General features: G+C 37.5%; 1 protein-coding gene across 15 annotated transcripts in view; it reads right to left on the reverse strand.

Annotated features, from left to right (window-relative positions):
- Nucleotides 1-1,263: 1,263 nt before the first annotated feature.
- Nucleotides 1,264-12,793, reverse strand: part of LOC126182918 (RNA binding protein fox-1 homolog 3-like) — a 402,959-nt gene continuing 391,429 nt past the window's right edge. For all 15 annotated transcript variants that reach the window (XM_049924900.1, XM_049924896.1, XM_049924893.1 and 12 more), the window contains 3 exons: nt 5,809-5,969; nt 5,305-5,368; nt 1,264-5,052 (listed from right to left, as the gene is read on the reverse strand). In XM_049924900.1, coding sequence (XP_049780857.1) covers nt 5,008-5,052; nt 5,305-5,368; nt 5,809-5,969 — 270 coding nt within the window. In that variant the 3' untranslated portion in view covers nt 1,264-5,007. The remainder of the gene's footprint in view (nt 5,053-5,304; nt 5,369-5,808; nt 5,970-12,793) is intronic.

Consider the following 12,793-nt stretch of genomic DNA (forward strand, 5'->3'; position numbering starts at 1 on the left):
AACTGCAATGAACACACCACCTCCCGTAGCATCAGTCGTATCCTTCCTAAACATTGTCCAATCAGAGTTCAAAATTTCACTCCTTTTTATGTCTGGTTTCAACCAGCTTTTGGTGCCTAATACAATATTGGCACTGCTACTGTTTATTTTGGAGATTAACTTGGGGATCTTGCTACAGACACTTCGACAATTTACTAACACGAGATTAAGCATATTTAAATCCTTTGGAATGACCTCTTTAGGCGAACTAACAATTTTTACAGTTGGCACACCCACATCAGTGTCATGAACTGGTAATTTTTCGGGCCAGCGGTTTGTTTCCCATGGGGAGGAACGTAATCTAAAAAACCCCCATGTGCACGCCACAAGTACTGTGCTACCCATGTAGCTGCTTCCTGTGTGTACTGCAACCCTGATCTATCAAGGGGTGTTCTACAACCTTCCACCCCCATAGCGTAGGTCGAGGAATCTGCAACCATTTTTGTCACAGTCAACCTAGCCTCTGGTTAAGATTCTCCACTCAACTCCAAACCAGAGGCTCCCGGTCCACCCTGGGTACGATGCTGCAGATCGTCAGCTTGGCTTCCACTTCTCAAGAGATGGAGGCTGCCTTCACCAATTTAGCCAGCCGTTGGAAGGACCCAAGGATTTCCTCAGAACCCCGACGACAGACATCGTTGGTGCCGACATGCGCAACAATCTGCAGCTGGCTGCATCCTGCACGCTCGATAGCCGCTGGAAGAGCCTCTTCCACATCCAAGACAAGGCCTCCTGGCAAGCACACCGAGTGAACATTGGACTTCTTCCCTGCCCTAGCCGCTATGTTCCTGAAGGGCTCCATGACCCGCCTAACATTGGAGCTCCCAATAAATAACAAACCCCCTACCCCCATGTGCCTGTCCGGACCTTGCTGAAGGAGCAGCCACTATCCTGTCAGAAGGTGCAGTCTGATCTGGCTCATGGTAATTGTCAATCTCAGTTGTGACATGTCATATTACATACAATGTGAAGAGACCCTGGTGGTGGAATACACGTTTTTGAATTTGCAGTGTTTACTATAAAATCTAATTTGTCTACAGATAATGAGACATTACTCTCGGTATTATAGTGTTAATACATAGATATAATGTGCATTATAAAATGAATTTTAATAATTAATTGTCAATTGCTAATAATGTTAAATTGGTACATACATAGGACACACATTTTGATTGTGATGTGAATGAAGATTGCAATGGATATGGTTTGAAACAGAATAATTCATTCTTGAAAGATGACAGCATATTTTATTCCATGAATACACATACACAATATGGCAAGTAACAACACTGAAACTTTGTACATTCTTGTTGAGATTCACAGTCCCCCGTATATTCAGACAATGTGCTAACTGCCTTAAAAACTGTAAAAATCTCATCTGCATCACTGTTCACATAAACAGCCTTTTTATGTATGTGCACTATACTTTCTAAACTTCCATTGTCCCGTGATACCACAAAGAATGATTTCCACTTGAACAAAATCAGAGCAAAACATCTGCTCAGCAAGAAACTAAACGAATTTAAAATTACAATAATGACGATAAAACAAAATGGGAATCTTGTTACATATAAAAGACTTTATATTTTGTGCTTTTTTCATGTAATTCAACAACCAGTGCGTAGTAAAACTTCATATTGTGCCAAAACGGAAGACGTTCAGTTATTCACTTTTAAAATTAACAATGAGACTTCATATATATGATGACAGATAATATTATGAAGACAGCATTTTTGTGTGCAGCAAAATCTGTATGAACACAGACTGTATGAAACTATCTGGCAAACAGATTATTATAATTATTATTATTATTATAATTACTATTATCATCCTTATTAATATTACTGCAATCAAATTGATTATGAAAGTGCCTTCTCCTTATGATATTGAGCAGATTAAAATACTGTTCATATCTTTGGTTGTTCAGTGCAATTCTGTAATCTGCAGTTGCCAGAAAACTTCAATAAAAATTCCACTTACTCAATACAAGAAAGTAAATTTCCAAATTGAACATTATTCCCAACTTTCAGAAACACATCTATAAGATTGTTTATCTTCCAGCAACACACAATACAAAATGCCCAGAATTTCTGGACCAGCAATATGATAATATGAAGTGATATCACTAGGAAGGCTACACTTCTAACTTCCAAACTAAAATTGTGTATTATACATCTAAAAAGAAGATCCTCACTTGCAAAAGCTCTTGAGGACTACTGGACAAATAATCACAAAGCAGAATACACATTACAGTATTTGTCTCCCTAAATCTAACCTATATAGATTTTAACACATACATCTGAGGTTTTCCACATTTCATTCATACACATTTTCAACAATCACACATACTTATTTACTTACTGACATTCATACAATGAGATTAAGAGAGCTTCAGTGGAAATCTGACTTTAATTTGTAGATGTATAAACACTGATTTTTAAAAAGTATTCAAACCGATATGTCCGTTTCTGATCTACAGTCCCTATAAAACCGTCAAAGGGACTTTCGAAAAGCAAATGCCCATAAATAGCAGTTTATGTGACTTTTGACATTATGAAATGGTACTGCAAATATAGGAATAGGCAAATACTATATTAGTTGTCTGACACTTTTATAGATTTGAAATAAATATTTACAAGTCTCATATCTCGACAATAATATCAATCTTCGTAGCATCATTACACTTATGACAGACAACTATAGTATTTTCAATGTTTCATTGCGTGAACAATATGTTGTGATGCAACTTCTTCTGAAGCCCTGTATGAGTCATACATGAGTGGATACCGAAAAATATATAAAATATGACATAACTATCAGATTTCACTTTCAGTGCTTGAGAACATTTACACTGTCAGTACTTACTGGTTCATTCATCATTAGAAGTTTGAGTGTATCACATTTAACTTAACTCTACTAGTTGAGTATAGTTAAAATATCAGTTTCTGCTGACACTATTACAAACAGTGAAGCTCCAACTGGTTGTACTGCAATCAATTTAATTAATTTTGAATGAAAAAATGCTTGCTTAGTGAAAGAAAACTGCAAAATTAAAGCTATGTGTCACACTTGACTCAATAAATTTAATAAACTGAATAGGCTAGTTAAGTAACATGTTCCCACATGTGTAAAATATGATTTTCAACAGTAAAATTAAACGAGTCAATTCATGAAATCGTAACAGTGTAATTTAGAAAATTATACCACAGCATGATATAAAACAGAAATTTTAAGGCTAATTTTTGTGGCTAACTGAACTGAAGGTAACAATCTGTCAAAAAATATTTGGGTAATTTATGTGCCTTGACTGAAGTCTGTCTTAACAATGATAAAAATAACATAATTTGGAAAGTCACTACTTATTCAGAGAACCAATAACTAAAAACTTGTCAACAAGTATTAAAATTATTTTTAATGCACTAGATAAGGTCTGAAAAGTCCCATAAAGTAAAAATACATGATTCACAGAAATTTAAATGCGTAAACTTTATAAATATAAAGTTACATATTTGATTAAACTTTCTGTTGACCAGAAATTAAACTCTTAAATCATGTTACTTTAAAAGTCAAATTACCTTCCACTTCCTTAAAAAATACAACCACTACAGCTTCAGTTCACTGTTTCAATGGGGACATGGGGATATGTTCTATACTACAAAACTACTTTTGGTGTTTCATTCTGCTACAAGAGAGCATTGCTCACCCTTGTATTTGGAAATAATACATTAATGTAACTGTTGCTTTGTGTTAAAAACAATCATTAAGAATGATGTCATTTGCAAATTTGTAAATAATTTAAATAAAGCACCCCTTGTGTTACTACAGAAAAACTGGCAGTATTATAACTTTGTAGCAAGATCTTGTGAAATGCATTTCAACAACTGAATCCAGAAGGTTCTTAAATTTAATTTGTGACAAAAAAGTTGAAAGTTTAACATGTCCCAATTACATCCAAGCTCTGCATTTGCAAAGTTAATGTGACTACCATCTGCCTCTGATTATAAAACCAGTACTGGAAGACTGGTAGGTATACAATATAAATTCACATAAACATAGACTGTTTATCATTAAATGAACTATTAACAGTCACTTAAAATGGACAATACATTTCAAAAAAATAATAAAATAAAACAATACTTATTTACAAAACTCTTGAAAATAGCAATGAACATTCCCACAGCATTACAAAACTTTTTGTAATGTTTCATAGCCAATCACTATTATAACGTACATTAACGGAAAAACCGTAAAAATACCACACAGCATCATTTATTGCATGAACAATCCCCAATGATTTTTCATTTTCCCATTCTGGACATGCTATAAAAAATCTCTTTCTAATAAAGCACTTTCCTCCAGAAACAATCCAACAATTGAAAAACCGGAAGCAATTTTTAACACCACCTAAAAATGTAAGAAATAAGGTGATAACTGTTAACATTGCATGGAGAAACTGTTGTCATTTGAAGATTCGGTTAGGTATTAACCCTGAGCAGAACATTCCCTTTGCTATGTTTGTGTTTTGCTGTCAATACTGCCAATTTCACATTAGTGTAGTAACTTTAGGGCTTATTTGGTTTCCTTCATGCACAGTTTGTGATATGAAATATCTGGAATATGTAAATGTTTCAAAATCCAGAAATATTTATGCTCTATCTCATTCATATGAACAGCAACAGAAAATAAAATATGAAGGAAAACACTTGAGTAGCAGCCATATGCTCATAACGCTGTATGACTATAACTAAAGCTAGCTGCCAAGCTACATTACAATCTTCTTCAAACAAGTAGAGCAATAAGTTTTTAATGTCATGAATCAACTTCTTCATCCATATATTTCTTCATAATTTCCACACAAATGTGAATGCTGGTGGTAGTGATGACGCGTGAACGTTGAGGCAAGTGAATTGTTGTCATGTATGTTAAGATAATGAATATGAGATGCGGCTCTTCCTAGCCAAAAAGTCTTCAGTAAGGTGCAAATCTGTTGTAGCCACTTCTATAGACAGCAGCCTGAAACAAAGCACGTACTATATTGAAGAAGTTCATGAAGTGTTAAAACTGACAAGCACAAACAACTGACAATCTGATAACAATTTGTAGAAGAGCTGAATTTGAAATGGTTTACACACAGTCTAAATCAATAAATATAAGGCAGCAAATACACTTTCTATCTGCAGATGACACACACATATCATTTTATAGATCATGAACTCATTTGAACCATGTCATAAAAATAAATAAATAAACAAAGGAAGAATTTACCCCATAACCCGCTACAGGACCTATGCTGTGCCCAAGGTAAGGATCTGCATATTCACGACCGTATCTGTAACATCATTCAATTATAAGAATTAGCTATATTAAACAACATGCAGAACGAACATTCAAAATTTCTATAAACCATCTCATAGTGCATTAAAAACTGTTGCTAATAAATGGCTGTATTACGCTAACATAAGAAACAAACAGATTTTGGAAGGATACAGCTGCAGGAACATGGGGGGAAAATCCCTGAAAGGAAGACAATGAAGGGAAAGGAACACTGGAATCTCTTTCACAATAAAACATAAAAAACATGCATCAAAATTCCACCAACATCACACACGGTCAGGTTTCTGGATGGAAATTGGGCATTGCAGGTGTGATGTGAAGCTTCAATAGATGAGTCAAAGCATGGCTGTCGCATATCTGTAATCATTTACATCACCAGTTCGCAATTAAAAATGAACCTTCTGATACGCAGCATTTGGCAGCCATCTCACTCACCCCGCAACAGCGGCGTAACCGGCAACCGGTTGCGCAGCAGCTGCTGCAGCTCCATACGCTCGTGCTGCCACTGCTGTGTAGCTGGCAGCAGCAGCATAGCTCGCCTGTTGGGCAGTCGACAGGGGGGTTTTAAGCAGTGGGGCAGCCGCGGCGGCGGCAGCCTGTAACATTGTGATCGTACCACTTGCAATTTGCTGAATACATATGTTGCATTATCTCCTCTATCTGTAGATCGAAGGCTACACCGCACTCCTCTGCACATACTGTAGAATAATGAGCCTTGTGGCTGCTGAAAAACTTGACATAAAGCACTTTAAGATTTTTGTCAGTTTATGAGACATTCACACAACAATATTTCTAAAAACAAAAATGTTGTAAGAGAAACCTAGTATATTACAGAAGGCAAAAATCAAGGTAAAATAAGGAAAGCAGATTAGGGCTTAGCATCCCATTGGCAGCATAGTTATTAGAGACAGAGCACAAGCTCAGATTGTGGAACAGTGGGACAGAAAATCTGCCATGCCCTTTTGAACGGAACCACAGCATTTGCCTGGAATGATTTGGGGAAATCACAGAAAATCTACATCTGGATGACCGATTATGCATTTGAACTATCATCCTCCCCACTGCGGCAACTCATTCAGTAATAATCATGGGCATGATTAATCTAACCATATCAGTAACTTCAATTAACTATCTAATACATAAGATGTTACAAAACATAATGAGTTCCCAATAATAAATAAAATCACACCTTCAATCTAAAAATCTAAAACTTGGAGAGAAAATACTTTTACACTTACGTCAGACATAACATTAAGTATTTCATCAATAGATGCTGATTCCAGTTTCCTACAATGGTAACTTTTGGCAAAATCCCTTTTCCTATGACCTTAATATAAACCTCCCTTATAAGGACGCAACGTGAACTATGCCATGAAAAAATGGAGCTCAGCACATTAACAGTAATTTGCAACGGAAATAAATATGAAATATAATTACATTCTAACAAATTCTGCCTTTACTATGTATACAAATATTGCTCTGCTTTTTGGAGAGCAGTTTAGTATGCAAAAGTTCTGATTAATATTTGGCATTAAAAACCTCCTAATGTCAAACGTGATTGAACAATAATTCTAGGAGACATCTTGCAAATATCAAAGGGGTTCCAAAAGCATCTCATATATTCAATTGAACAAGGAGGCAGAACATCTCCAAAGCACAGTTTTCCTGTAAAGAGAATATATTAATTGTGTAATTTCTTGTGACTCATTATTCTGCTTTTAACAGTTAAATACTAGCTTCCATCCTCAAGGGGAAAGGGGGAGGGGGGAGAGGTGCTGTATGAGGGACAGGGATTCTTATCTTTCACATTCCTTTTCCAGCTTGTTTCCCATCTGGCCTGGATGCATGCAACGATTTGTTGGGGAGAGTGTCATAGAGCCATCCTACCCTCACCTGAGGCAAGCCGGTCCACAACTGTTGTTAACTGGTCCACAATGTGCTGGATACTGGCACTGAGTGATGTCCTAATTGGTCCCACACATGTTCTATCAGGGACAGATCTTGGGATGTTGCTTGCTATATGAGTACCTCAATATTATGCAGGCATTTCATAGAAACAATGCCAGGTGTGGATGAGGATTTTCCTGATCAATAATGGCATCATATTACTGTTTCAACCACGGCTTGAAGTGACACCTGATGAGTCTCCATAACAGGGAATAACACCATGTGCCTCTCCAAACCAATGGTAGAAAGGGACTTCTCGCCGTGTCACCAACATGCTCACCAGCAACATTCATTCAAGGTGGTTCATAAATGTGTATCATCACTGAACACAATACAGCACCATTCACCAGTATCCATGCTTCCTGGTCTCAGCAACCCTAACACAACTGTGTGTGTTGTGACATTTATATCAGCCTACGCAAGTTTGTTCTCAGATGGCAGGTGCGTATGTGATCCTCCCTTGTTGTGGTCAGACATGGTCGAACGGAACCTTGACAAAGAGTAAGGCTGCTCCAGTTTCTTAAGACAGTGTTCCTCATCCAACACTACCTTTCGTCCACACATCAGAAAGACATCCTGCCACCCCAAGAGAGAGGTCAGGTTGGCACCTTTCAGTGAAAGTATATTACTGGATGAGTCACCATAAAAGTTAGAGATCCTTCCAATTCTTCAGACATTTGCAAAGAACTCCATGGTGGAAATGTACCTACATTTTACATTGTCAGATAAAACTTTCAGTATCTTCCTTCTACCCCAAGGCTTTGTTATTAATCATTTACTGCTTTCTGTTCCATCTTTTTTTCCAAGCTACTCGGTTTCTCTTCTATGTGCATTCTCTCTCTCTCTCTCTCTCTCTCTCTCTCTCTCTCTCTCTCTCTCTCTCTCTCTCTCTCACACACACACACACACTCACACACACACACACACACACACACACACACTCACACACTTGAGCCTGAACTGATGCTACCTTGACCTTGTTTCTGCACTTATGTAACCATGTGTGCACTATGCAACATAGCTCTAAGGTTACTATATTTCTGTGAGATTATACAGACAATGCACTCTTTCATGTTCAACAACGTCGCCAGGAGTTTGTGACCACCAAATTCTTACATTTCGGCTATTCACTTTATCTGCTAGTTGAGTTGTTCGGAAAAAGTGCCCTCTGCCATATCCCTGAAAACTGAAATCCGAATTGTGCACCTTCCATTATAGTTGCTGGGATACAATTGCTGCAGTAACTGCAACTTTTAAGGCTTCATATGCATGCATTGTTTCAGAATAATCTACATAATTGTCTGAAGTAGTTCGTGGTCTACACATCTCGGGTACTCTTCAGGGGGCTCCATGTGAATCTATCTCTTACACTTTTCATCAGATATGTTTAGCAACCAGTGCTCTTCCCTTTGCTAATGCAACCAACTTCCAAGAATTTTGTATACCTGTCATAAATCTGCTTGTGCAAAGGTGGCCTCCTACTAAAACGGCGACACAATGCATTTTGTTCTTGACCAATGGATTAACATCACGCAAATTCCAACACACAACAGTTCAGCTGTGTCAAAACTTGGAAACTTCCTCTATCCACTGACATGTTCAATGTATTTATATATTTTATACATAGTTTGTCTGCAATGAACAGCTGATATCTGTTCGCTGCTACAGTAACTAAAACCTAATACCAATTTAATACTGTGAATCAGTTTATGCACACGACAATGGTAACTTCTGAAAATTCTCAAAAACTCATTTTTATTTGCGTTGATATATACTGGAATTCGGGGTTATCCGTTCTTTGGCAGTAACGGTGAATGACAAATGCTATTGAGTAAGTCATCCACAACACGCATACTGGTAATTTACAATAATTTTTTTAAAATGTAGTTTTGTTTATGTCTAAAAATTTTCGAAAATATTGGATTTCACACATAGTTATACAATGAAATTAGAGAATAGCTGTTTCGAATGAGGATAGGTGCACTGTTCTCAGATTTTTTAAAAGAGCAGAAGTAAGTATAAGACTACAACTGGCGATAACGGTATGAGTTTATCATGGCACTTGCAAATGTTCAAAATTTCACAATATTTAAAAATGTATATGACTACTGATACAATCAATGAAATATTATGCAGAAGCAACATGAACATTAAAATATGTGAATCTAGAACTTCAAGTTCGGCACACTAATATGGTACATATGGTCTCGCACAACAGAAAATTCCACAGTCTGCTTTTATATATAAATAAATATGTGAATTGCAAGGATATTTTACTTAGCTGATTTTGTGACAACTTGTACATTGGTGCACCGAAGGTGAACACTGCAACATCAGTTTACCTCAGTCAAAAATTGCAAAAATATGCAGCACCAACAATGCACACATTTTGTCTGGAGCAGCTAGCAATGTTGTTAACTGATTAAGAGTGAAGACAATTATAGTGCAACCCCTAAAATGGAAAATATGGTGTGGCAGAAAAAGGGCACACGGCATCTAAAAGCAATTAAAATGGAGTAAACAGATGAACGAGGGATCCCAAAAGTAATTTAAAACCTTAAATCTGAGAACAATGAATACATCTATGGAGAAAATGAAGAACCCACTCAATTGTCAGTGAATAGTCTACCAATATTAGAGCCAAGAATTTGGAAGACCATCCTTAAGTTGGAGGGACAGGACATGGGGGTATTATGCCAGGATATGAACTAGTGTCCGTAAGGCTTCGCATCCACAGTTTGGTCATGGCTCATTACATAAAACTGATGTGGCAGCAACATAGGGTAATGGATTCCTTCTGGGAGGAATGGAAGAAGCAGCGCTATGTGTGGGAGGAATGGAAGGATGAGCGCCATGCGGCAGTTGTCGCCTTGATAGTGTGGAGTTTATGAGTGGAGCTAGTAGTCCACTATTCAGATGTTCTATTACCAAGTGAGCAGAGACATTATTTGCACCCACAAGTCTGCATCTGAGATCATCCAAGCAAATGTGCAGAAAATAATCACTCCTGTAGCCAAACGATATGTCAGTTCATTTCCTGGGGTATACATATGAACCTGGGACCCGCAAATACTTCTGAAGCCAACTTGCACATGCAAAACCATAACCAACTTTGTCATTGCATGTCGAATGTGTGTACAAGTGAAAACTGAACGGAATAGCCATCTGAGAATGGTAGTATCAGCATTATTCGTATGGCCACATTAGAGGTTCATCCAAATGAGAGGACTGAGTACACACCATGCGGGGTGCTGAGAGGCAACTCTGCTGGTTGTGAAACAAAATAACACTGATAGGTAGGCATCTAACAGACTCTGGCCACCATAGCTCGCCAGTTGCTGGTATCTGACCCCCCGTGGAGGAAACAGCTCCCAATGGGCGGCCATCTACAGGGACTGTACAGAAGACTCCAGTTGCCGCAACTGCTGTGATGTACCAAGATTAAAAAGTTCATTACTGATGGTGCTTCTGACCTGTAGACAACACATCCCTAGTACAGTCAGGATAAAATTGAAACTTTATGAAGTCACAGAACTACTATGTGGTCTGCGTCCCAGGAGGTGCTGTTACGGTATCAAGCTTTTGCATGCTGTTTGTCTTGAGTTGGGTTCAATGGTTTAATATGTTGTTGTTGTTATTTAGTTAAAGTATTTATTTATTTGTTATAAATAAATATTCATTATGTGTGTCTTATTTTAATTATTGGCTTTGTTATTGGTTTTAGTTTAGCTAAGTTCCTGATTTCCTTTCGTCTTTGCTCCCCTGAAAACCTGGAAAATATCAATATTTTCGCTTTAAATACCACAGGAGAGCAAGAGATGTATCTGCAGTGGCGATCCTGCGGAAATTCCTCATCATTATCTGCTCCACCTGAAATCTTTCAAATCTTTACTCTCTACGCACATCATTCAGCACAACTGTGTGCTATGTTGTTTGAAGAGTCTGGATGATAGGTCCAACAATTTAGTAAGTTAAAGTTTATTAATTCGGAGATAATCTCTTGATGCATTCTGTCCATGGAAAATGCATTTCGTACTGTCATTCCAAATTTCACCTCCGAGCGATCTACGTCGCATAATAAGTATAACAACAACTTCAGTATGGAGATATACACACCTTCAATACGTTATGTTAGTTACCGGATTTTAATTTGCGCAAAAAGCTATTTGAACATTTACCATGTACCATAATGGCATCTCACAACAATACAATCTCTCTCCTCCTCTCACACATCCAATCTCTCCATTTCCTTCACAAAGAGTCCATGAAACAAAGCTTCGGTTCGGTAAGACACAGAGAAGCATTTGTAGCACAGAACGTCCGATTCTTGCAGTCGGTATACGCCTTTCACCACAATATCAATTTGGCACTCCCAAGTTAGAATTCCGCATACTTTGATACACCATGACAGATAACCTTGTTAACTAACTCTCAAATAAAACACCTAAAAATCTGAATACTTCATCGATTTCAAGTTTTCGTTGGAGTAAATTTATATTCAAGAGTCAGGCCGAATTATGTACTTTCTGTATGGCTCCCTGAAGATAGTGCTCTGCACGCAAAATGGTGGAGAGCTGTAATACTGACAAAGATTGTCCACACACAGTGATGACGACACCGTGGGTCCTACTACAGTCACATCTCCAATGATTTCAATAGAGAGAGGTGCATTCTGAATCAATCCCAAGGGACCCCAGTATTTTTTACACATTGTTTGCTGAGGGTCAAACATATCTGGATCTGGAACAGTCTTGGTGCTAGGAAATTATGGATAAAAATGAGTAAGCAGCTGCAGAAGCCAACTCGTGCAGTGTAGACACAATGTTATGGCATCTAGTGGTATCATACGCCACTTCTAGGTCAGAGAACACAGTGATCAGATGGCGACGTGTGGAAGCACTGCACACTGCAGATTCCAGTTTGTCTGTTGTGGGCTATAATGTACAAAAGCCACTTTGAAATTGTGATGTATGTTGTCTGGCTTCCAAGGACCAACAAACTCGTTGGTTGATCATTCGTTCAAATCATTTTCATAGACCACTCATTACAGAGATACGTCGATAATTATTTTATGAAAAGGAATTGTTAATTCCATCCTGGATTTTCCATTGTCTGACTTTTGTCCATAATTAGTCATATTTTCAGGATCCTTTCCTGGCTTCAGGACAGGAATAATAATAATAATAATAATACCATTTCTCTATTGGGAGGGAAACACCTTTTTGAAAAATATGACCGAAAAACCTGTGGATGTATTGTATGCTGACAATGCTAAGGTTTTTAAATATTTGAAAGTGGATTTTCAACATTTTCACATGGCCAACCCGTTGCAAATACCTGTTTGGTACACTGACTTAGGTTTTGACACCTCTAAGGATGTTTCCTTCAGAATGAAATTTTGAGAGACTAAAATTACATTGCGAGAGTTAAGAGTAGATATGCTCAAGTCAAAAAATAAAATACATTCCAGCCT

This window comes from Schistocerca cancellata, chromosome 1 (genome assembly GCF_023864275.1).
Source record: "Schistocerca cancellata isolate TAMUIC-IGC-003103 chromosome 1, iqSchCanc2.1, whole genome shotgun sequence".
Classification (NCBI taxonomy): Eukaryota; Metazoa; Arthropoda; class Insecta; order Orthoptera; family Acrididae; genus Schistocerca; species Schistocerca cancellata.